This window comes from Acanthopagrus latus, chromosome 11 (assembly GCF_904848185.1).
Source record: "Acanthopagrus latus isolate v.2019 chromosome 11, fAcaLat1.1, whole genome shotgun sequence".
In the NCBI taxonomy this organism is placed as follows: domain Eukaryota; kingdom Metazoa; phylum Chordata; class Actinopteri; order Spariformes; family Sparidae; genus Acanthopagrus; species Acanthopagrus latus.
This window is the reverse complement of record NC_051049.1, coordinates 22,428,213-22,454,397: the sequence shown is the minus strand read 5'-3', so window position 1 is coordinate 22,454,397 and position 26,185 is coordinate 22,428,213. Positions and strand designations below refer to the sequence as shown.

The 26,185-nt window shown below is 38.3% G+C and overlaps 1 protein-coding gene across 5 annotated transcripts in view; it reads right to left on the bottom strand.

Annotated features, from left to right (window-relative positions):
- The window catches only part of LOC119028108 (cAMP-specific 3',5'-cyclic phosphodiesterase 4D-like), a 99,788-nt gene that overhangs the window by 47,427 nt on the left and 26,176 nt on the right, over positions 1–26,185 (bottom strand). Inside the window, exon 1 of one of the 5 annotated variants that reach the window (XM_037113643.1) lies at positions 4,571–4,878. The exons of 3 other annotated variants lie outside the window; for them this stretch is intronic. In XM_037113643.1, coding sequence (XP_036969538.1) covers positions 4,571–4,806 — 236 coding nt within the window. In that variant the 5' untranslated portion in view covers positions 4,807–4,878. Of the gene's footprint in view, positions 1–4,570; positions 4,879–26,185 lie in introns of those variants that run through there. One more of the 5 variants, XM_037113646.1, reaches the window with a different exon arrangement.

Below are 26,185 nucleotides of genomic sequence, written 5' to 3'. Positions count from 1 at the left end.
CTCAAACTTTCAAAGAAGTATACATGATAGACTGATACTTATGTTTTTGAGAGTTTTAGTGTCAGCAGATTCTTTTTTTTTTTTTTGATTACTTCATAATGGTTGGGTCTATGACATAAAAAAAAATAGAATATTACAACTTCCCAGTGCCCAGGATGACTTCTTTAAATGTCTTATTTAGCTCTACCAAAAGCCCCAAACACAAAGGTATTCCCTTTAAAAAAGGATACAACAAAGAAGTCTCCAGAGAATGTATTTCTGCTACTGAGGATGATTTAAACTGTTCATCACCTGTCACAACACAATATTTTTCAGTCAATCAGTTTGATTAATCAACAAATCATCTCAGCTTGATATTTTGAAGGAAAATTTTTGGCACCATTCCCAATACACTACTCGACAGTTAAAGAACAGGGGAACCTCCAGCTTACTTCTACTACTACTACTCAAACCCAAGATGAAAAAGACAAATCAGGAAGGAAAACTGAATTACGACTTGAAACATCTGCAAGAATGAAAAAAGGGGGGGGGGGGGTGGACATAGATGTCACAACTTCTCTATACTCATTAACTTTTCACACATAATATGGCAGTAGGTTGGAAGCTAAAAGATGACACAGCACTTCAATCAAGCTAGCTGCTAGTACTGAAAGTTTAGAACATTCAAGCTTCAGTTTGAGGGACACTTGTTGCATGGCAACAGCAAGAAGCTACTACAACCACTGCCCTAAGTACCTAAACATTTCCCCAGATAAGTAGCATCCTGTAAATCCATGTTGCTTCTACCTGACATTCTCAACAGTTCAGTTCATTCAGTCAATACCAGTACATTCTTTGTCTCTTCCAATAAAAACGCTGATATAAGACACATACAATAAGCTGGTCCTGGTAAATATTCATTATCAGGATACTCATAATACAAAATAAATGTGCATATTTTCACTAGTAGATTCCACTCACTGTGTCTTCGTAACCCGGCGTGTTCGCCTGTATTTTTGTTCAATCCTCTGCCTGCTCGATGTTGTTGACTTGCACAGATTGTGTTTCTTTCATAAATTCTCCTTGATTTTTGTGATTCTACTGTGGTTGAGTAGGCTACATAGTTAAATCATTTTATTATTTACCTGTTTTAAGAGTGCTTATTGGTCACCACTGCCCTAAGCATAAACTTAGATGGTTATCTTCTAAGTGTGTTAGAAATAATTTGTCATGAGAAGCAGCTGATAATAATGACAATATACTGAGGTAAGGCTAGAATGAATAAACAGCCTTACAAGCCTGAAATAACATAATAAATAAAAGTCCAAGCACGCTTGGTCTTCGAAAGCCACATGGGGAATAAAACATGTCATCTATAAAAAGGTTGTACCACACTTCAGCATATTAAAGATGTACCATAAACTAAGTTTGCATGATCCTCTGGTGGCCTCGAGGTTTACAGCTCCGACCATATTGAAGCACTACCTATCATGTACTCTTTATCCTCTCCTGTGGCCTCTCTACTTTCCAGTCAAAATCACAGTTTTTTTAATCACTTTTCTTGGCTGAGAGAAAATTGTACAAATATAAAACCTCCACAGACGAAAAAAATAACAATAGAAAGATTCATAATTGATCTTATGTGCACCTGAAATCTTCAGATGTTGTGTGTTTGATGGTGTTGTATGAGGAAAAAATAGGTGACAAGGAATCTTTGCTGCAATGCCATGGGTGGCCACTGGGTAAAATTGGAAGCAAGGTTGAGCAGTGCCCCTGTATCCTGGTCTATCATACATTCATGGTCAAACTAGGCCAAAACATGACAAAAAAATATTTTATATATATTGTTTTTCTGGAGACATGAGTGACTACAGCAGGACATTAATCCCACATGTTGCACCATTTCAACTGCACTGGCAGAGCAGCGTATCTACCCTAACTAAATGCAGGTGAAGTAATTGGTCGAAACCAAGCCAAACAAAAACATCAAAATTGTGTAGAGTGGGTTTTATGTTTAGCTGATATGTTTGCATGATGTATTGCATAAGCTAGCACAAACCTGATGTGAAACTTAATTCCTTTATAGTTTGTGTTAAAAAAAAAAAAAAAAAATGTACTCAGTGTGAAATTATATTTTTCGTACCTCTCCATCACTTAGTGTTGCTCTTCTTACTGTGATGGTTTATTCTAAAATCTTTCATTGAATATTTGATTTATTTTAGTGCATTGATATACAGTGGAACCCCCCCTCAAGAATTGAACTCCTGACCATCGGGGTGTTAATCAAAGCTTTGCTCCGCTCTGGTTGTTACTCTTATTCATTGTCCTCCAGGGAGATTTCCAGTTGTAAAATAATTGCTTCATTGTATGCTGAGACACACCTGAGGAACTTCAATTACTTTTCTCTGAAAAATCTTCATCAATTTGGTTAGCAAGGGAGTTTTTCTCATCCGAGTTCATTGCATTTAATAATCAATGTGTTGGTTGAACAAGCTTAAACATTAACTGGATTAATGAAGAATACTGAGAGGAAGCAAAAGTGCTGAGGTAGTGTAACCAGGGGAGATGGGATGGTTAAAATTAAAACCACAGGAAATACAAAAATACTGTTGTTGCAAGCAGCTTGTAGCCACATGAAGCTCTCCTCAGCCTCATGGGGACAACGCCTTGTTAAAAACATCAAATATTTAGAACTTTTTGAGATAGCTGTGGGAAACACAAAATCTATCAGTATTTAAAGTCCCTCAAGATGAAATAGTGCTCTGTATGATCAGATGAATATGAATGTTACTAAAGCTTACTAAATATTTTTCATTTACAAATAATCAAATTTTGGGGCGGCTGTAGCTCAGCGGGTAGAGCAGGTCGACTAGTGATCGGAATGTCACTGGTTCAAATCCCAGCTCCGGGCAGTGCTGGGCTGCATGTCGACGTGTCCTTGAGCGAGATACTGAACCCCACATTGCTCATCAGTGAGGGCCCTGCGATGAGCTGGCGACTTGTCCAGGGAGTACCCTGCCCTCGCCCTGAGACAAGGCTGGGATTGGCTCCAGCAGCAACACCCCGCAACCCCATGGAAAGGGATAAGCGGTTCGGACAATGACATGACAATAATCAAATTTAACAGTTGTTAACACTGTGGATTTAAAAACAAGAACAAGACTGAATAATGAGGGCTTCAGACAGCACAGTGATTTTCCTTCCATGCAGCTCCCCCTAAGTTTCCTCAGCTGACCCACAGGTCATAGTTGTGTACATGGAAAATCTATTTCCTACGTCATTTCCAAATAGCACTGCTTTTTCCCGCACTACCATGTTTAGTTTCTCTTTCAAGAATCAGACAATTACTTCATACTGCCACTCGGATATCTATACTTGACATTCTGTTCTGAAATGACTAATAACCCACACTATACTATGCTGTTCTGCAGATCTTTTCAAACATTTGTGTTATTTAAGACAGGAAATACCAATTTAAGTAGTTCAGCAAGGCAATGAAATCAGCTCAATCTGTCTTTGATGTAGAAGAGAAACATGTTGTCTGTTTTAGTCATGAGGAATGAGTGAATACGTGACAGTACAGCATTTGGCGCCAGCCTTTTGTCCCTGTGGTGAGATGGCCCTAGTCCCTTTAAGGGCACACGCACACTTGGCCCAGTTGCTCTTTATCATGCCAAAGCACAATTGTCCCTCCTTCCCAGTCACCTGCTGGCCTGCACTCACAATGCTCCGACTGCAACCGGGCCTGAGCATGGTTACCGCTTGATCATACAACATCACATTATAGCGCAGTTGTAGCACAATGGAGAACAACAGAATAAATCACAAAGTTTATTGTTGTTTTTGTGGCTTATTTTGTGTTGTTTTGGTCAGGGAGACAGCCCTCTCGCATTCCAGGATGTCATATGCAAGGCAGCGTAATAAACATGATTATATTTCATGTCCACATTGCGCACCCAGACATGTGCTCGTGCATTAGCAACCGTACCATTGCAAAGAGCATCTCAACCATGCCAGGGTCAAATACGTACCGTGCTTGAGCACAGTACGGAACCCTCACATTAGTCAAACAAACTGAACTTTGGGGGTTGAACATGCTAGGGCACGGTATGGTTTGCCTAGTCTGAATGCGCCCTAAACCTCAGGTCAAACCAACGCAGTCCATTTACTTCATCTGGATCTCTTCTCACTATTTGACCTGTGCCAGGTCTGCTGAATGCAGCTCATAGCACCTTGGGCACAAAACAAGACACCCTCTTTCATTGCAAGAACAACAAGGTCCATTGAGATGACACCGATCACGACGTCAGCAAAATTGATTGGACAATGGGGCTTTATTTGCCACAGCAAACCCATGACACACATTTTGATGACGTGTAAAACAGCTGTATTAACTATCAGCCTCTGAAACAAATGCATTTACTTGAGTTTACTCAAGTAACACTGGGTCATATTGATACAAAGACTTGATACAAAGAAGATGAGCTCTGAATCTCTGCCTTCAAAATGAACTTTTCTCATCCATGTGCAACTACAACTTCTCCAGTTTTGTAAATCCTGACAACAATCAGCTTCTGATTACTCACACTACCTGGGTGTGTGTGCCAGGGTGAAGCGCCTCTGCAGAGCGATGCTACGGTTCATGAGGAGCTTGCGGAATAGCTGAGGAGAGTGGCGGGGGGAGTTTCGAGGAGAGCCACAGGGGGACATTCTCGGTGATCCACAGGGCGAGCCAGACGTTGACCGCGGTTTCAGCTGGATGGGTTGAGGGCTGCTGGGTGGGAAGGAATCAGCCTCCCCAGAGCTTTGCCACTGGGCCTCACTCATGCTTCCGTCTGAGGGTTTAACAAAATTGGTCTCTTATGCGGATCTCCTGTGCAGCCCTCTCAGTCCTGACAGGTAGTCCTGGTCGTCCATCTCATGGCAGCAGCATTGTTCAGAGGAAATCATTAAACAGCCATCGAGTCTGTCTTGTAATGATGCACTTCATACTCAGAGACGCTTGTAGGAGTTTCTAATTTCTTCAGGTCCAGTGTTTCTGTTCATCTTCATTACCTTTTCTCAACTGAGCTATGTGCAAGCAAAGTTGATGGACACAGACATGAGTGCAGGAGTGAGCCCTCCCCTCAGCAGTAAGCTCTGTTTACATAGCACTGAGCACTGCCTAAATATGGCCAGGCCTGAATTATAGCGTTGTTAGCTTGTACCACAGCTACAGTAGCTGTGTCAGGCACTGGCAACTACCTGGAGCACCAGTTTACATCTGTTTCTTTCCTCAGCCCATCAGTGCACAAACATTAACCAGTGATTACAGCTCTGCCTGTGTAGACAAATGCCAGAGCTGTGTAGCACTGAGAGGCTGCAGCCTGGATAGATGTTCATTGTACTGGTCAGTGGGGCCCCTCTCTGTCTAAAAACAGAGCCTGCTTGAGATAAAAGATAACTGGAACCCTGCGAATGTCACTTAAACTTTTGGTCATATCTCAAGTGAATAGAGCTTTCCCAACGGGGCCGAGGAGTGATGGAAAAACAGATCAAGCAGAGTTTCATCTTTGACCCAGAGACAGCCTGTGACCCGAAACTCCTCTACCCAAAACAAAACCTTGTGAATTCCGCCAAAACACACAAACCGAAGTCTGCTTGTACCTAAACATTTCCCCAGATAAGTAGCATCCTGTAAATCCATGTTGCTTCTACCTGACATTCTCAACAGTTCAGTTCATTCAGTCAATACCAGTACATTCGTTGTCTCTTCCAATAAAAACGCTGATATAAGACACATACAATAAGCTGGTCCTGGTAAATATTCATTATCAGGATACTCATAATACAAAATAAATGTGCATATTTTCACTAGTAGATTCCACTCACTGTGTCTTCGTAACCCGGCGTGTTCGCCTGTATTTTTGTTCAATCCTCTGCCTGCTTGATGTTGTTGACTTGCACAGATTGTGTTTCTTTCATAAATTCTCCTTGATTTTTGTGATTCTACTGTGGTTGAGTAGGCTACATAGTTAAATCATTTTGTTATTTACCTGTTTTAAGAGTGCTTATTGGTCATATTTACAACTTTGTTGTGCTGACGGATGAGATGTTCAGTGGCACCACCATTTATCTAACCTTCATTTGTCACAAAAAAATAGATGTATGTCTAATGTGTGATGCAATACAAGTATTTGTTTCACGATAATTGTAAGGTTAAAGTTATTCCTATATGTTTTAGCAAACTTTAATTCTATATCAAAGATGTAAGAATATTTGATATATCTGTTTATTTATTGTCCCACACCTAGATTAAACTATGTTCAGTTTCATGGATTCAGAGATTATTAAGTTTGACAATGGTCTGCTGTGTGTCAGAGTTCAGTTGTATATGAGTGACAAGAGTACTGTCCTGATGCTTAGTACTGATAAGCTTAAGACGGCAGCAGACAAACGCAAATATAACCCTTACACAGGAATATTTAACAGCAGTTGTGATCTGGGAACACATGCCTTCTTAAGAGTCGGTTATATCACTACATTTCAGTCTCAGTTTTACGACTCCCATGTCAGAATATCGAGATAATAAAACGGCAAATCATACGCTGCATTTACAATCCTTTTTTAACTGCTTAGTCCATTATTCAATCTGGTACTACTTTTATGCAACATCCACTTTTTTTTCTACACACTGTTTAGACTTCTTTGTTAATGAAATGTTCACTTATGTACCATATCTGCACTGCAATTATCATAGATCACTTGTCAATCTGACAGCATAACTAGAATGTCATTATGCTAAGGCTTTATGTGGATGAAGTCTGTGTATCTGTGGCTTGTGCTCTTTCCTTTGTCTTTTCAATCATAGGAACATGAGATTTACATATCAAGTGTACATAGTAGCAAATGTTAAAGGTCTTGTTTACTATCTGTTGATCAAATCCTTGTTATTAATAGTAATGTGCCATGAGTAATGTCATTAATTCATTTAACATACTACTATTGCTGTGTAAAATTTCTAAAGAGCCATGTTTATGGTAAAACAGGGAATGAATGACATTTATTTTTCAGTCTGTGATTAAGTCTATTTTTCATTCATCCATTTTAACGTGGCAGTTAAGTTAAAATTGAAGGGCTGTTGAAGCTTAGGGGCCAACTGCCAAAGTACTGATTAAACTGGGGAGGGGTAAGGAGGGGTCACAGCAATGAGCTCACCAACAATAACACAGCTGTTGTATGAAGTGCTGCCAAATATGACCAGCAGATGGTGCCCACGCACAAACACATACAAATGCAGCAACATGTAAAAAAAACCCATGGGATGTGAACTCAGGAGTACAAAATGTCAAATCATCCAGTGGGGTTTTGACTTGGACAAATTTAACTTATCTAATGTTTCCTGGCATTTGCTGCAGAATTTACCCAAGGCACCTTACAGCATCCTAACTGTATCTCCATCAAAGGAGACTCCACTGCGTTTTGAACCCCTAACCTTGGAAACAGTCCACATCATTAGTTAAGAAATTTCACGGTTTGCGGGACAAATAAAGGAATTCTGATTCTGATTCTGATAACACAGTCTAACATTACGCCTGCCTGAGCGAGGCGCTGACTGAGTGGGAGAAATTATTTCAAAACCTAAAAAAATTCAGACAGCGTGGGCTCAGTCAATCAAATGGTTGTCATTATGAGTCAATGGGGAGAAAAGATGAAGGAGCTGAATCGTATTTCTTTTATTAAAGTGACTAATGATGGGATATGTGGAACTATTTATTCGACTGAGTCACATAACCTTCCTCCTCCCTCTGCCAACACCAGATCAAGCACACAAAAGAACATAAGCAGGAAACACACACACACAAATTCATGTTAAAAACACAGAAAAACATGATTAGACACCTGAAAAGCCTTTGGAGATACCAGTGTATGCACTGCTTTATCCCTGTAGTATTCACTGCAACATATCCAAGAATTATTTCCGGGGACCAAACTTTATCAGATACGGACATAACAAAAAGAGATGTAAGATCAGATCTACAATATGCACCCTTTTCAGAAGAATTTCATATTTTTGTCCTTTAGTGATTTCAATGAGTGAGGCACGTGAGTGTGGTGAGAAGCTGAGTATGATTATCATGTCTGTCTTCATGGTGGATTTGTTACGGGGATAAAAGTGACCTCCATCAAATGATGCAGCTACAGTACACAGCCAGTATCATTTGCACTTCAACAAGGAACGAGCAATGTTGTAGAGCCTCATGGCGGCTAGTGATCAGTAGTCAGTGTTTCTTTTTTTAATACATTTCGATTCTAAATATTGAAACTGATCCAATATTCATTTTCGAGCTGACATACACACATCAGAGTACACCTAAGCATTGTGGATTTATTTTACATGTATTTTTAAAACATTTTTTGCACTATAAGATTTTATACAAGAGCTCTTTTCAGCGAATAATTAGCAATCTAGCGAGTGTGCAGTTGAGAGAGTGAAAGTGATGAGAATGACACTTGTAGTAACATTACAGGGCTGAACATAGCACTGCGATGTGTCTACAATTTAGCCTGTTTGCCATTGAGTGCTGCAATTCCTCCAGACCACAGCTAAGCAATGTCATGTTTGTAACCTACCGATAAAAGTAAATAAAGTTAGCCTGTTAGCAACAACTTTTGACCCTGACACTCTGAAGGTGCACTGACCTTTACGATATTTTAGTATTGTGAGGACTCCACTGGCAGATCTACTGTGGTCATAACACCGATCTACATTAACCATGTTTTCTGCCTTCCAAAGTGCATCAAATTAGTTTGGAGCTGACTGCAATGCTTAAACATGGAGAGTGCATCTCTACCAACTTTTCCAATTCCTTTTCATCTCTAAATAGTTGGTATTCTGTGTGCCTCAAACTAAATCACAGTGCTGTGTGTGTAGGCAGTCTTATGACTGATGATAGTTCATCAAGGTGAGTGACAAGTGTTAGAGTGGGAAGTTGACAAATTGAATGAGGACTGACTTACACTTTCACTCCATCAAGCAGAAATATTGCATGCTGTAACTTGTACAGAACAGTAACTTGTTTACAGCATCCTGCTGTTGCAGACACAGATCAATGTAATTTTTCAGTCCAACAACAAAATTCAGCCTTTTTGCTGTGAAGATTTATCTTCAGTATTACTTATTAATGTTTACTCCAGGGCAACATTTTTCATTACTGGTGACATTTAGACAAATCTGATCACACAAACATTTTAGGGGCTTAATTTATGTTAAGTGCAACCTTGAAAATTGGAAAACTACATTATATAAAAATAGCATGTCCCGACACACACACACACACACACACACACACACACACGTACTCATGCACACATACCTGTTCCATTTACCTGTTCCTGGATTCAATTATTAAATTATCAATTGTAATATAGCACTGAAACTGTTCCATTGCTGGACCTCTTTTAGCTACCGGTGGCAGGTTTTTCTCTCGCTTCATGTTACCTCACTTTGGGAGGCACTGTGACTGTAAACTATGTGGAACACCAAATATAAGTCAAACAATTAAAGTCAACAATTCAAAGAATGAGTGTGGATATAGATTTGAGAAATCATAATCACTGGACATTTTCCCAAATCCCAGAGTTCTTTCTCAACTGAGACACTTTCACAACTAAGAAATCTGTGGTCACTCCAAAGATAATTGCCTTGAAGGCAGCACCAACAATAACACCAGTTATAATAGTGATGACAATAAATGTTCAGGAGGGCAACCTCAGCCAAAGCTGGCATAGCAACTAGAGCCATGAACCACTATACTCTTCACATTATTGTAAAAGTGGGGTTGGGCAGATCAGTGACCAACCCTACACTATTGTAACTATGTAATTTAAAGATACTAGTATTTAGAAAAAAAAAGAAAAAAGGAACAAATATATATTTTCATTTTTTAAAAAGGATGAATAATTTAAAAAAACATGGCACTGTTCATGCTGTTGTGTTGTTGATGCTGACTATCTGTTCCACCTTCTGTGCATAATTATTGCACTTCTTCTGTCATGTTCTTGAGATTACGATTAGTGTGCAAATAAACTATTAAGTTACTCAGGACAAATAATATGGCTGCATGCTTTCGTTAAAAAATCCTATTTTTGACAGATATTGTGACTTCAGTATGCTTCATGGAAAGTAGGAATGATCATTTCCATACAATTAATTTTCACCCTAAAAAAATAGTAAAAACATAATGTGACATTTGTTGAGGTCTGTGCCAACAGATTTTCTGGTTTTCTACATCTGAAGAATAAGATGTGTAGGCCAGTACATCTCTGCAGCACTACAGTACTTTATCATAATGTCTTTTTGTTTACCTCTATCAAAATAAATGCAGCTTCTGCAACCCACTTTGCCATAATTCAATTAACTGTGCAGCTTTAATAAGTGAACATTTCAAATTCCTAAAATGCAAAGCAAAGGTAACAAGGGAATAACAGATATGGTAGCAGAGAGAGGAGAAAGGCACAGAGCAGTTTATAAGCTTGTCCAGATGGAATCATCACATCCCGGCCAGCTCCTGGGGAGAAAGAGCCAGGAACATGAAGAGGCTCATTCTGGACAACTTCCTCTGTGAAAGGCCAAGAGCTGGGGCCAACGCCAACATGCATGTTGGAGAGACTCTCACCAGGTTTTAACACATTCCTGCTGATCAAATGACCACAGATCACATCACATCAATTTCTATGTCTAACGTAAAATTACATGACTGTAACGAACAACCATAAAATTCCCACACAAGAATTTCATTCCAGCAGACTGATTATTTGCGTATAACAGTGCTCAACCACATTAAAGGGGTAATTTTATTGTTTTCATGTGTAAATATCCTCTTATCCTCATCTTAATTTATCCAGAAAATCAGTTTTTATGAGGGTGTTATTTTCTAGTGTTTTTAGGGCCCGTTTTATTTTTTTTAAATTTGCAGTTTAAAATAACACAATGTCATTAAAATAGTTAACCAAGTTAGAAAAAAAGGGTTAAGTTTTTTTGTCTTCTATACCTTTAATCTGAGCACTAATATTTTTAGCTGAATGCTTGTTGAAAATACAAACTGTCATCAATGTATCCAAATTAAAGGTCAATAATTTCATTTTGACTGTTGTTGCTTACGGGTGCTGTTTATGGTTGAAAACATGCTCCAGCAAAAGGGAACTGAAGTTTGACATGCATTCTTCACACAAAACTAAACATGAGGACTGCAGAGATGGTCCCACATCCCCCTATCATTAGCTGGCCGAATTAAAATCAAGATGATATCTATATTTATATCAATGTATTCTCACTCATATCAAAAATGCTTTTTCACAGAATAGATAGAACAGTCTCAGAATTAATTTGGAATAAAAAGATTACCCACAAATGGGAAGCCATTTTTACAAAGACCCAAGTCAGCAGGAGGGATGGGGTTGCCAAATTTTCAACTTTATGATCAGGTGAATAATATCAACGTGATGGCATACTGGCTACAAAATCAACCGCTATTGTGGTTAAATATAGAAAGGTCAAGCCCCCCCCCCCCCTTCTTCTTTCTGGAACTATTCTTAGCTTTACTCCTCTAATTCAGATAATACAAACCTTGAACTGGTCTACATTTAAAAAAAAACAAAAAAAAAAAACAACCTCTTTTCAGAAATTGATCCTTCATCTGATCATGGTGGGCTTTGCTCTGCCATATTAGGTTACATGTTCTGGAGCTGCCCAAGGAAATAACATTTTTGGAAAAATATTTTTCAGACCTTATGAATAATTTTGCATAGACCTATAGATGAAACCCCTTGAAGCTAGTAATTAAGTAGTCAAGATCATTTTTCAGACTTTGGCAGCCTTTTATTGATCATTGTAATATAATCACATTGTCTGGTAAGAATTGGAATAGTCGTTTGACCCAAAAAGGATATAAGGGGAAGGAACTAAAGGATGTGATGTTATTATTCTATTTTATTTGGACTTTTATGTGTGTTTTTCTTTTACTCATTTATGGAGGGATATGTATGTCATCAGCACTACCTAATGTTGAATATCACTACTTATGTTACATTATCACGTCTTCCAAAGGTAAAACATTTTCTGAATATGCTCTTGACACATGTAATCCAGTGGACAAAAACATATAATTGGTCAAGAAGGAACAGAAATTGAAAATTATATAATACTATTTTTGACCCAATGTATACTATATATAAATGTGTACCGGGACCATTCTCTCCCTCTTTTTCTCACTGTCTTTGAGTATCTTGGGGTGTTTTATCCACTGCACATATATGTGCATATATGGTTGTAGATGTTTGTTGGAGTTGTGCTGTACTGTGTTATTGCACTTTATTGGGTGGAAAGACAATAAACACAGATCAAAAATAAATTAATTAATTAGACACGAGAGGCTGACTGTGTAACTACTGTTTAAAATATTAGTTTATTAAGAGGAGAAAATTATTTAACAACTATTTTTGTAAATGATTATTATTAATGCATACCTAAATGATAGTTTATCAAGCCTAATATCCATTGGGTAAGTCCCCTTGTTCCTTGGAATTTTCCATGTAATTGACAGAAATGATTAATTGAACTATCAACAGGTTCATTATCAGTAAGAGGACTGTATCATGCTGTTTCAGTGATAGGAAGACAAAACAGCAATGTGGCTCATGTACAATGGCAAACATTATTACAGTTAATATAACTGATCGCTTCAGCTTTGTGTGGTAGATATAAGAACACAATAACGTTAAAACACAACATATGTATTTATATTTTTCCAAGTCTTGCTTGATCTCACAAGCGCTTCCATGATATGGAATATTCTCAATCTTGTGAAACTAATATATAGTTTATCAATAGTGTATAACATGACAACATCTATCACATCTACGAGTTGTCCATATTTTCTAATTAAATAGCGACGTTGATGGGTGCTTCACAGCACTGTTGTCTCAGTGCTGTTTAAGTTGAGCAGACATCTTACACAGTACTAGCATAAGGTTCAACAAATGCCACTCAGGGCACAGCTATACTCAGCTCAATGAAATAAAACTGCCCATATCAAATATGATGCAATGCACTGCCCCACAGTGATATACAATCTGAGCTCATGTCTATTTGAACGAGGACTGTCAATGTGTCTCTTCTATCAGTTTATCTGACCTTAACTTTTGGATAAGGTGCGATGACTCTGATGATGAATGATGAATGGGAATGTTTTGACGACTGTCCAGGTGAAAAAATGTGGTCTTGTTACTGTCATCAACATGTCACTGATGATATATGAACAACAAATACTGACATGGCTTCATGAAGATTTTTGCAGTTTGTCAGATTTAAATCAGAAAAAGACATTAAATGATTCCTGGATGAAGAAAAGAAAACTGTAACATTTGCTGCTAAGAGAAAAGATCAGAACAAAGGCAACATACAGGGAAAATGCCCATATTGTTCCACAAACACCAAGTTCTTTTTCCATGAAATTTGTTGGATTTGAATTTGGTTTCATTCGCTAACACTCAGTGGCAGCACAGCTAATGCAACCAAAGGGAAAAAGTAAATTGTCATAGAAGCACTGAGGAAAACAAAGTGCAAGGAGAATGTGATGTGATTGCAAAAGAAGAAAGGAGGTGAGATATGAAACAACTTAGAAGCTTGTGAATTATTTTCATCAGCCATCTCCTCTGCTAACTGTCGTGAGTCTGAGAGGAGCAGGGATTTAGCATGTGAGGGATTGTAATCTGACATACAGTCTTCCAGCAAAACTAAAAGCTGCAATACGTGTCCTAGAGTGAAGATACAATCATAAACATACACATTTTGTCCCATCCTTGACTTTGAAAAAAGGGACAATATACTTCTGATCCTGTCCTTAGGGGTGTGATAGTGTCAGCCTGCCTTGTTAAATGAATCAAAGTTATAATACACAAGTCAAATTCAGGATATTGTTGCACTAAGAAGTTGCACCCATGTTAACACCCCATGTCTTAATTGTCTGCCAGCCTTGTAGCAGTTCCGCTCTACCAAGGCAGTGCGAAGAGTGTTAAAATCAATTTCCTTGAGAAACTTTGCAACTTGTCAATTTCATTTTCTGTTGCCTTAGTAATCAAATCAGTTTGTCTTTCCTCTTATCAATCTCTTTCCCAGCTTGACTCATTATAAACCACAAATTCATGAAGCTACTCCCCTGTTTTTCATGGCAGTCAAGATATCCATCTGTGATTCACTGATAGGGGACTGACCTCCCTCTATCAGCATCTCCTAAGGTCTCTGGCAGCTTTACAGCTCCACTCAGCTGAAGAGGGACACATGGCTCCACAAAAACACATCACCTGGTGAACGCCTAATGACAGCCTGCACTGAAAACCTCTTCATCGATAATGCTCACAACGCTTGTTTACCTCATCCCAGCTCAGCACAGGGAGAGATTCAATGGCCCAGCAGGCAGAACTTATTATTCTTGAGGCCATTTCTGAGATTTCATGTGTATACTCACATTGGGTTTTCTAAATATGTAAGTATAATGGTTTATGTTGCTGTCAATCTCCCTCTCCTGTCTTTTACAATGTAAAGAGTAGTTATTCAAATAATGGCTTTTTTATGTGCAATCCAAATATAAAATTCAAAGTATAAATTATTTCAAATGTGGGTAAACAAACACTCAGAAACATCCATTCATTGTAAACAAATTACTAAACTAAGAAGATCATCAATGCATTCTTTGCCCTACACCTCAGAACCATAAAGTCAGAAAATATCATACTACTTAAAGATAAAACAACATTTAGTTGTTATTTATGAGAAGGAAAAAAAACAAGCTTCAGCCACTCGTGTGGAGCAGTAACAAAAAATACTCCACAGTAAAACATGACAATAGGAAGATGACATGCCTCCCCATGTGTTAAAAAACATAATGATTATTTATTTTACTTTGAATCCAGCCCGCCCTCATTTGGAATTACAGGTTGACTTTGTAAGCATTTTATCATTACTCATACAGTAGTTACGTTAATTGTCAGTCGACCAATTAGCCAGGGTAATTGAATAAGGCAGCAAAGCAGGAATTCAGCTAATGAGTATAAAGAATGATAAAGCTGCACTGAAAGGAGGAGAGGTTGGAAGCATTGGTCAAACAAACACAGGTCTTTCACCCTGGAGATCGCTGTTCTTGTCTCAACCCAATTTTGTGCATAACGTAACTTAAGGTATATATGTAACATTTTTAAGAAAAAAAGTTTAGTTAAGTTACATATACTTTATTGAACCTAAATCACAATCCCATTTCAAACCTAACCAAGTTTTAGTGCCTAAACCTAACCAAACTATGATGAAGGTCTGGTACACATGTCACTGATGATGATGATGATAATAATACACTGCATCAGTCACATCTGCATACTGTCATAAAGACATTCATACTGTACGTCATTATGGGTGTCTTTAGCAACTGACCAATTCAGTTATTTAGGTATGAGGATGTGTTGTCAATTCTGTAGAAAAGAATTGCAAAAATTCTAAGATTCTGTAGTTCTATCAGTGTCAAAACCACGTTGGGCACTGGCTTTACTTAGAAAATGCATATGTTCTGCTAGGAGGTGGGATGTTTCAACACTGGATGGTGAGAAACACAGGATGGTGAGGAAAGTAGCACCAGAATGTGTTACTAAAGCTGAGGAGTTTCATTTACACTTGTCCAATCTGCTTCTGTCACCACTCCAATACATATCTTATACAGTACAGCAGACAGAATAAAATGGATTCTTAAAATGAAAGTTTATCCTCTGTAATACTCATGTAGAAAACAGAAGGTAGGACCAGTGTTAATGCAGGGGTTGTGCTGATATCTTGTTTATTATGCTCATTGTCTCAGTCATTTGTGATGCCTTTTATTACATTTTCACTAAGAGTACAGTATTATAAGCTTTCCATATTATTCACTGCAGTAATGGTTAAGCATCAGTTCACAAAACACTGCAGAGAGAAAGAGCTAATGCAAAACAAAGGGAAACTTGTGGATGAGCAAACCTTTAAATAGTCCCAAGGATGTTGGTTCATTGATAATATTTCAACCAGAAGGTCACACTTTTTGTTTCCCATTCTAAACAAGGACCCTGGATGAGACTATGAGGCTAACGCTCATCAAAAGGTCAGAACATTAGGGGGTTCTCAGCCTTTTGGGAGCATAATTTTTATTCCATCTGTAATTTATTTTGCTTGAAAGTAAAGAAATACCATGACATTTGGGGGCTTCCTCTATTCTCTTCACTTGACGTCTGTAACATTAACAGGAAAAGGCTTCTGCATTAATCAAATTTTTTATTACATAAAACTAGTTTATCAGCATTGTTTTCTATATACAAACCATGACTGCGGGATTTAACATTGCAGTGAAGGATGTTAACACTCACATTTCCCTTTTTCTTTCCATTTTCAGTGTTTGATTAGTTAATTTTATAACCAAAAGTAAAACTTTTTTGAGGTAAATGTAACTATATCGTACTAATCAACTTATCACAGTTGTATTGCCAAAACATGCTGGTGATGAGGTCAAATTACTCCATTTCACTTTGTTGAAGGAAAGCCAGGTATTAAACAATGTCATCAGGGCCATAATGTAGATCTTTTTCTAGATGCTGAATCATATCCATGTTAAACAGCTATTTACTTGGAAAAGCTGAGTTCTAACAACTAAATGACGGAGCTCTGCATCCCCACCCAAAACAATCTATAATGGGTGGAGATAATCATAGTTGCCCTTCTGAGATACAAAACCCACTAAGTGATGTGTCTGTTTATGCCTTACATGCATGGTTTTCCCTCTTAATTAAATTCAACACACAACATGGAATCTGCAGGCCTGAATCAAGACAACAAAGTGTAATTTATATACAGAAAACAACATTTAAAATGGAAATCACATAAAAGACTGCATTTCCTGCATAAACGCTTGTTAGTTTACAAAAGATTAATTCAAAGTGTGGCCTGAATATTGTTCTAACTGAGGCCTAAAACCTTTACCATACATAATATCTATTCTACTCAATAGTAAGCAATACATGAGATTTCTGACAGTTACTAATGATGTTAAGTCATCACTGAGAGCTTAAACACAGCCGAGAGATTTAAAACTCAAGTAGGTGTAGGTACTGTAACAACTACACTATCACTGCCAAGTCACAATTAGTCTGGAAAGTCTGAACAGCTGCAAAGCAGTGAAACAAGGAATACATATTGTTTATTAGCCCAGTCTGTTTCTGTAATAAATCCTGACTGAAATGCACACATCACATTCATATTCTTCACTTGCATTAGATTCAGAGGATTTAAGCTGAAATTTCAGACAAAGAAACACATATTTCTTTATTTCATTTCTTTCTAGGTTTTGCTTTGTTTATCCCATATCTGTAGGTTTCCATTTTTGTGACAGTTCTCGGATCTGACAGTTCCTTCCTTTAGCCTTTAACCACAGCTTTGAATTTGGTGATACAGATGATAAACATGATATAAAAGAACAGGACTAGTAAATGATTTTTGGGTGTACAGCAGCTGATGCTCTACCTGATGTTTAACATTTCCAAGCAATGCATGCTACAGTCATCCAAGAGTGGCTATGCATATATAACAAGATGCATAACCACAGCTTCTGCCACACCACCTGCCACTGTTTGTGCATCATGTGTTAGATATTCAACCATGGATTCAACAAACCAGCTGATAGCACTTCAGATGAACAGTTTTGCACATTTGCCACTGTTTAACATGTTACATGCTGGCACTGCCAAATTGAACACACCCATTGTTTTTCAGGTTTTGTGATTCAAAGAAGTGTCAGGACTTTACTGAAAAAGGGGGCATAAAGGACTGAAGATTTGGGCAGATGTTAACCAGGTCCACCTAATGTCTGAAAGGTATTGTTCTCTCATTGCAATTTCTGCCAAGCGTGTGCCCGATGTGTTTGGGAGAGGTATCACAACTGAAATCCTGAAAGTGTAAATAAGTGACAGAAAAAAGCGAGAGACTTCCCTCAAGAGACCCTTAGACTATGAAATCCCATGAGACACAAATAGTGAAATACTAAATAATAGGTTGGAAAGTGAAGATACACAAATGTTCACACTCTGTGTATTTCTTAAAATATAGAATTTACAATCTGTGTTTAGTTTGGAATTTTCTTGAACATCTGCTCAGGAGATTTAACACTGTGCAACTTAAAAATACGTCAAATTTGCCATCCATGTACGAGCTGACAACGGAATTCAGAGATTGAGCTTAAAGACTCAGACTATAGACTACTGTAGCACACAGAACATCAAAAAGCTTACCAATGCAAAAGAAACACCTAATCATAAGAACTAACAAGATAACGTCATTGAAAAGGATTGTGTGATCATTCCTAGCGAGAGACTACTGATACTATGCTTGTATGACATAACAATGTACTGTAAGTCATACACAGTTGTAGTTAATGGGCTATGACATACAAATGTGACCCAAAAATTCCACTAAACCTACTTATACAACTGCTACAGTTAAAATCTGAACCTGCATTTCATTCTTAAGTTTCAAAGTCTCTTTCTTGATGTATAGGAGACTTCCCATTTGCCTCGGTATGTCAGACCAGAATTTAATGAGATCTGATCAACAGCATCTCAACTAGAGGATACGTAGCAGCCATCTCTTTACAGCTTCAGCTTGTGATCAAAGCTGTTTAGGTGGGTTTGTGTAGCGTACAAATCTTGCCTAATGCAGCTTTAATTCTGTTAGGAATAAATGAAAACCCAAATTATTACTTTAATAAAATCAAAGTAATCTCTTGGGGCAAAGGGTGTCAATTTGATTGCTGTAGTGCAAAGATTAAAATATTCCACATCTTTCATGCATGATTGGTATTATTGCAGTTTTTAAAGCCAGCAATGCCCATCCAGCGCCAGCTTTTCAACAGCCAGGATTCACAACAGTGATGTCTTCTGAAACTGCTTTTTCTACTTGCTTTGAGTGTTTGAGTAACATTTCCAGTCATTACTATGAAGTGGCACATGACAGCCTTATATTGTTTCCACACCCTGAAGTTCCATAAATGGTTTATTTTGTTTTTTGCTTTCATGAGACAACACGACCTGAGACTGAGGCTATTCATTTTTCCCACCATGTTTCCTTTTGTCTCTGACATCAATCTGATGTATAACAGTTGATTTAGCAATGATATGATGATAATTACCTTGCTCTATCAGTATCATGTGTATAACAGCGACAGGGAGATGACTGTTTGCAATTTTCCCAGCAAGATGGCTAGGCCTTCCTGCTTAAATAACAAGATGAATCCTATCCTCTGCTTGTGTCTGAGTAATGGGCACAGAGATACCCCTTGACTCAACACACCAACAGATCTGCTTCGATGTGATGAATCATAATGAGTCATTATGCCTACCGCCTCCTGTTTGCCGCTGGATTCGATCGGCTGTCTTTGCTGCTCAAATTACCGGTCAAACTAAAGCAATTACAGACATTGCAGATTTGTTGTTTGTGTATGAGGTGACAGGGAGGGGGGCATAGGAGGGGATAAGGGTGACTTCGCTGTTGCCAACAAGCAATCAGCAGATGAAGTGGCAAATATCTCCAAAATAGCTGCATTTACATAAATAGCTGATGTGGCTCACAGTAACAGATGTTGCTGTAAATGTGAAGAATAATGTCAGAGGTTATTTTTCTTTTTGTGCTATTTTTAAGTTCTTTCTATGTGTTTTCTACACTGGCACCCAACAAATGTTGTATCATTTAGACAATGTCAAAATAAATGCAAAGAAATCGGGAGTTAAATATCCTGCTGCTATCAGTTTACAGAATTAATCCAATGCAGAGGGAAGATCAAATTCTGTTTCACAGCTTTGTCATTCAACATTTTTAATACCTGAATATAGCCAAGCTAACTACATGTCAGCTCTGAACATATGGTGAGTAATATTCATCAATGATCATTGAAGGTAAACATGAATTACACTGCTGCCAGTATTTGTGTTCTGGCTCTATTTGAGTCTGGGATCAGGATCATCATTGGGTCCATTTCAATTTCATGCAGGGTTTCCAGTGGCCTCTTGTCTGGACATAACCTCTGAATAGATTACAAGTTCCTCTTTTTAACTGCACCAATATTTACTGTTCTGTACTTGAAGTTATTCTTTAAATTGTTCTTCCTTTCAATTCTACTGTCAAATAAGAAAGTAGAACTTTTTTGCTGTAAGAGAAAGTGGTGATCTATGAATTATCTTTAGAGCTGTACACTAAAGTCAAAAAATGATATTGCGATACGATCCAAGATTAGTGAACATTAGTCAACCTTTTTTATCACAATTTTCATTTTTACTGAAAAAAACAACAACTACTGAAATCATGATGCTGTGATATGTGTTGGGGTCTGTACCAAACATATTTTCTTAGGCTTGGTCATCTCTGCAGCATTACAGCATTCATTATTTTGTGTGTGTGAGGGATATTTTATTTGAAGCCGCTTCTACAAAACACATTCAGGTGCCTAATCCAAAACTCGATGGCCGATCATTGCATCATAATGAAATCTATTTCCCTGTAATTTTGAAGTAACCAGAGCAAAGTATGATTTTTCTTCTAGCCTGGCACACACAAGGAGCACTAAAACAAATGAAAAGAGGACTCATGGATCCTCTCATAAGAGGGAGGTCAGTGCAAGGGCAGAGATAAAAATCTCTATTCTATTCACTGACTGCTGTATGATAATTCATCAAGGCTTATCAAGAGGAACTGCATTCATTTCACTGATCTGTTGTGCCTTCATTGGGCATTGTTTACACATGGACAAGAAGTGCTTTACTCATCTCCTGTAGCGCTCACCAGGCTATTGCTGTGCTGTGGCCAGACAGATCAGAAACCTTATTCAGATGTTATTACTTGTATTTCAGAAATACATGGCATGCCACACCAAAACCCCTACTACTGCAGATGAAGAAAAAACTGCTTGTAGACCTTTCAAAAATAATAACAATAAGCTCGGCTGAGATTAGAGGATTACCCTTCCTCAAGTTGTTCTGTGTCCATTATACACACAGAAACTAATTTCAGTTTATTACCAAAGGTACCGGATTTGCTATTTTCTCAACTACAGGCGAAGTTTGATTAGTCAAATTAAGCTTTTTAATTCCCTATAACCCCTAAACCTACCCTTTGATTTAAAGGCAGTAAATGTGAGAGTGCAACAACCAGGGACCAACTCCCACTTGAAGACGATACCTTAGACCAGGGTAAAGACAAGAATATTCACAAAAACTCAAAATATGTGCCTCATAAAAATGGGACAAGGAGAGCCTGCAAGCAGCCAGCAACCTTGTTGTGAGGCGACAGGACTGGTTGATGCTAAAATGGATTTGGACACAATTTACTCCCTCTCTCTTTGAGAGTGGGATGCCACTGAAGAGATAATAAAAGAAATTATTTACGTCACAGATAGTGTCTGTTGACTCACTAATGTGTTTAATTTCCTGTTATTTGGCTTTGATGGCATTCATATTAATTGTTACAAGCTGCATGGGAAGCAGTTCACTGTGGGACTGTACAGCAATATTCCTTTATTGTTTATCTACATTATGCATTTGAACGCTGAAAGCTGCACAAGCAGATTAAACCTGGTTGAAAATGCTTTGTCGGTCCTGCTAACAAAACATTCAAATCATAGTTTGATCCCTAACACAGATTTATAATAACATCAGGGAACATCTAGTGGAATTGGTCACAATAGATACTGAGTGTGTTGTCCATCAGTATGACGGCTTCTTTATAATGCCTGTGGAGATGTCCTGCCATAATTGTTGTACAAAGAGAAATGTCTGTAACATAACATTACATGCTCTGCTACTGACCAGTTCTACTCTGCTTATGCTCTTCGGTCATGCCTCCGCCACAGTGGGTTAAAGGTGCCTACAGTGTCCTACAGTGAGCAGTGGCATCCACAGATGTGCTTTTAAACTGGTGCACAAAGCCAAAGTGAATGAACACGGACGACACATTAGTTTACACTCCACTGTCTGAAGTGTCATTTATTGTTCTTTTGCAGGAAGGCAGTGACAAATGTATTCCGTGAAAGCATAACAAGGCACCAAAGCACCATTAAGCATCACATCCTGAGTAAAATCAACAAACAAACTTATCAAGCAGGCAGCAACCACAATTTCTAAGAAATGCCTGACCTGTTATTGCCACGGGCGACTGTCTTGAAAATAAGTAAGCAATGTCAGTTCTGTATGAGTCCTACCACTAGCCGTTGGCAAATGCACAGAGAGCAGGAAGGCAATAAACGCTTTTTAAACTGATGTGCCTTTGCATCACAGTTGGAGATCTATAGTCAACCCTGAAATTATTCATACCGCAGGCAAAGTTTGACTTGAAGTTACTTTTATTCAACCAGCAAGTTTTCTTTTGACCAGAAATGACAGAGGCTTCTCCCAAAAGATAATAAGATGATGTACAAGAGGCACCATTGTGGAAACAAATATTTCCCAGCCTTTATTTATATTTAAGAACAAAAAGTGGCATGTCCAAAATTATTCATACCATTTGCAAACTGTCACAGTCTATGGGAAAATCTAATGTTTTATTCCATTCCAAATAGTCCAAGCTGGACTTGGACATGCAACTTTTTGTTCAAATGCAAAGAAAAGCTGAGAAATATTTTTTTAAACAATGATTCCTCTTGTACATCGTGTTATCTTCTGGGAGACACCTGTGTCATTTCCAATCGAGAAAAACTTGCTGATTGAATAAAAGTAAGTTTAAGTCAAAATTTGCCAGGGGTATGAATAATTTCAGGCTTGACTGTAGTTGTCACCTATTTACTTGTTATGTCAGTTTGAAAGTTGTTCTACATAAAAAAAAAAAAAAATCGTAAAAGACTGAACACCCATTTTTGTCACAGCACGTCACATTGAAATATTGTCTTGTTTGAAGTCAAAACACTCTTCTGAAGAAATAGGTAAACATTTTGGGAAATACACTTATTAACTATTTGTTACGATGAGGGCTGAGGCGAAACTCTGGTGCAACATGTAAATGTGACTCCCTTCCTCCCATCTCCCAGACACCACCAGCACCCAAGTGTTTTTGAAAGTTTTAGTTAAAAAGACATCTAGCACATAAAGAGAAATGCTGGCAACCTACACTCATTTGCTCAATTAACCAAACACACCTGCTACCAATCATACACACACTCAGGTAACACAACAGAGTGGCATTGCAGCACAGAGAAAATTAAAGCACATACAAAAGAAATGTTTATACGACCTCTGGGGTTGTAACACCTCCCCGCTTGAAAACTGAAGATTTCTCCCCTAAAAATGTTCAAGTTCAAGCATCAAAACAACAAAAAATGGCAACCATAATGACCACACAGTCTACATAAACTCAACACTTCACCTTCTGGACGGGACCAAAATCAGTGGGTCCCACTTACAAAATGGCTACCACCATGCGATGAGAAACCATCAATGTTAAACAAATGTTACATAATTACTGCGGTAACACACACCAAAACAGTAACAGGTGACCAACAGGCGTCCCATATGCAGAGGGTTTGTCCTTGTTGCAGCGGCCCTGGGTTCGAGTCCTGGCCTGGGGCCCTTTGCCCTGCGTCACTCCCCCCCTCTCTCATCCTGTTTCCTATCTATCTCCAGCTGTTCTATAAATAAAGCTGATAAAAGGCCAAAAAATAAACACATCTAGCACACGTCAGGCATGCTGGTGGAGTTAAATGAGAAGATGGATTACACTTTACTCTCACTAAAGTAACATAAATTGTAGTTTTTACATTTCTGTTTGCTTACAGATTGAATATAGTCCATGCTAGGTGTTTCCCCCACTTCATTTTTATGATAAGTAGGGTTGGGCCATCGCCGATGTCTGACAATTATCGACCTTTGAGTGCTTGTGACAAGTGAGCTGGCCACTGTGATTCTTTCAATCACCCCCCTCATTTTCTTACCTTAGCTTACTTAGTACAGATAGCCGCCCAGCTGATTCAAGTTTCAGAGGCTGGAAACAATTAAGTTAAGGACATGAAATGCAGAAACAAAAATAAACTTTTAAACCCATGACAGGAATGTATGTTAGACACTCGCCAGGCAGGGATGGGAGACTTCATCTGCCACCTTGTTAACTTAAGTGATTTAAAAGTTGATTTAGCTTCACTCCTATCCTATCATCCTGACTACAGGAGCAACCTGCAGAGTCATCAGGTGTTCATGCACTGCAATGTTGACTGATGAAACCAGATGAAACACACTGTAGACGTTAGTAATCTTCATTCAAAACATTTGGCAAAATCTAAGTACATAGGTAAAGAACATATATAACCAAAGTCCGACATTGTAATGCAGAGAAGAAATGTACACATTATATCTTTAAATATGAAAATACATGACAATAAACAAGGAAAGTAACGTCTATGTTTTAAACATAGTAATACTTTAAAGACATTAAATATCGCTATTTAATATGGTGGCAGCCTTCAGAAATCTATTCCGACCCACCACAAAAATAATTAACAGAGCTATCTCCTACTAATGTATGAATCCTATCCAAAGAGAGTTTTTTTTTTAGCTTGTCTTCCGCCTGTCACTTGTCAGAAAGAAGTCTCCAGGGCCCTGACTAATTGTTACTGGCTAAGAGCCCTGAAAACAAACTTGAGACTGAGCATTGTCTCTCTGGACAACTGTGATTGTCTTCAGCTGACAGTGTGGAGGAGGGGTGCAGGCTGCTTTGTGTTTCCTCTGTAAAAATACCACAGTGATAATAAATCAATGCCCTGGCCACTACACACTCTCCACCTTTAACAATCACAAGGTGTTTTTTTCAGACCTCTCAAAGGGAGTACCTGGCTGCTTGGAGCACTATAAATGTGTGATCAGGGCGGGAGGACTGATATTTCAGGAACTGAAGGCAAACGCACATCTAAATGAGCAAATTAGACATGAAAATCAGGACAGAAAAAGGTGCAAACTCAATGTCAATCTAATGTCTCTTTCATTAGAGACATGAGGAGAATAATCATCTCATCATCAAAAACTAAAATATTCCCAAGGTATGTTAATACATTTCACTGGAAATGTACCTAAATTTACCTTGCAATGACCACAGTGGCATTAAATGGTTTCTATTGAGTAATGCAACTTGACATATGCAGGTCAGGTAAATGAATTAAACACAATTACAATAGTTTTCAGTGAATTGACAATCTGTATTGTGTCTTTTGTGAACATGAGATTTTGTGAATAACATCCAGTTTCTCCGTCTTGATGGTGGCTACTCCTCTGATAACCCTTTATGCCATTATCCCTGGAAAACAGATGGGCACCATAGCAACGGGTGTCATTTTTCACCATGTTCTCATAAGAAGTGCTTTCGAAGCAGGCCGTTCCTGTTTCAAGTTGACCATTGGTCCAGATCACAGTATTCTGTCTCGCTACTCGTGGCCTGGGAGTGCAGCCACTTTGAATGCATGAAGACACTGCAGAACTAACAGCATGAGCACATCCCATAGCCAAAAGGCCACCAGTTCATTCCCTTTGAGAGCTGACATTTGTTTCTAAAGTATCCTTGAGCAAGACAGAATCTGTACTTGATAATTCATTATTATTCAGCCTGGAGACCAGCCTTCAGCATAAACCAAACCTGAAAGACAATTCATTTTCTAGTGTGCATCTGCTCTGTTGGCTTTGCCAACAAATTGGAACATTTAAGAGTCCATCAGTGTGCCCTAGGTTACAAATATTAACATGCAGAAATCAATGCCAATAAAGTGAACTGGACATTAGAATGCTCTATAATGAACTTACTGAACTGACAATATCATACCTGCCAACATAAGGCTGTGAAAAGGAGGCACCCAGATCAGCTGAAGTTTATCACAATAGTGCCTAACAACTCCACAAATAGCAAAAACAGTCTTTCAATCTTAAAGGTCCAATGTGAAGGATGGGGGGGGGTCAACTGGAATAAAATATTCATAATTATAATCATAAGTTTATCACCTGAATATATTGTGTTTTTCGTTACCTTAGGGCCTGTGTCTCCATAGTGTTTTCTTCTGAGCACCAGCGTCTATTTTAAATTGTTTCTAATGATGAGCAATTGTCTGCAGCAGCAGGGGCTGCCTAGAGAAAAAGTGCTGCTCCCAGT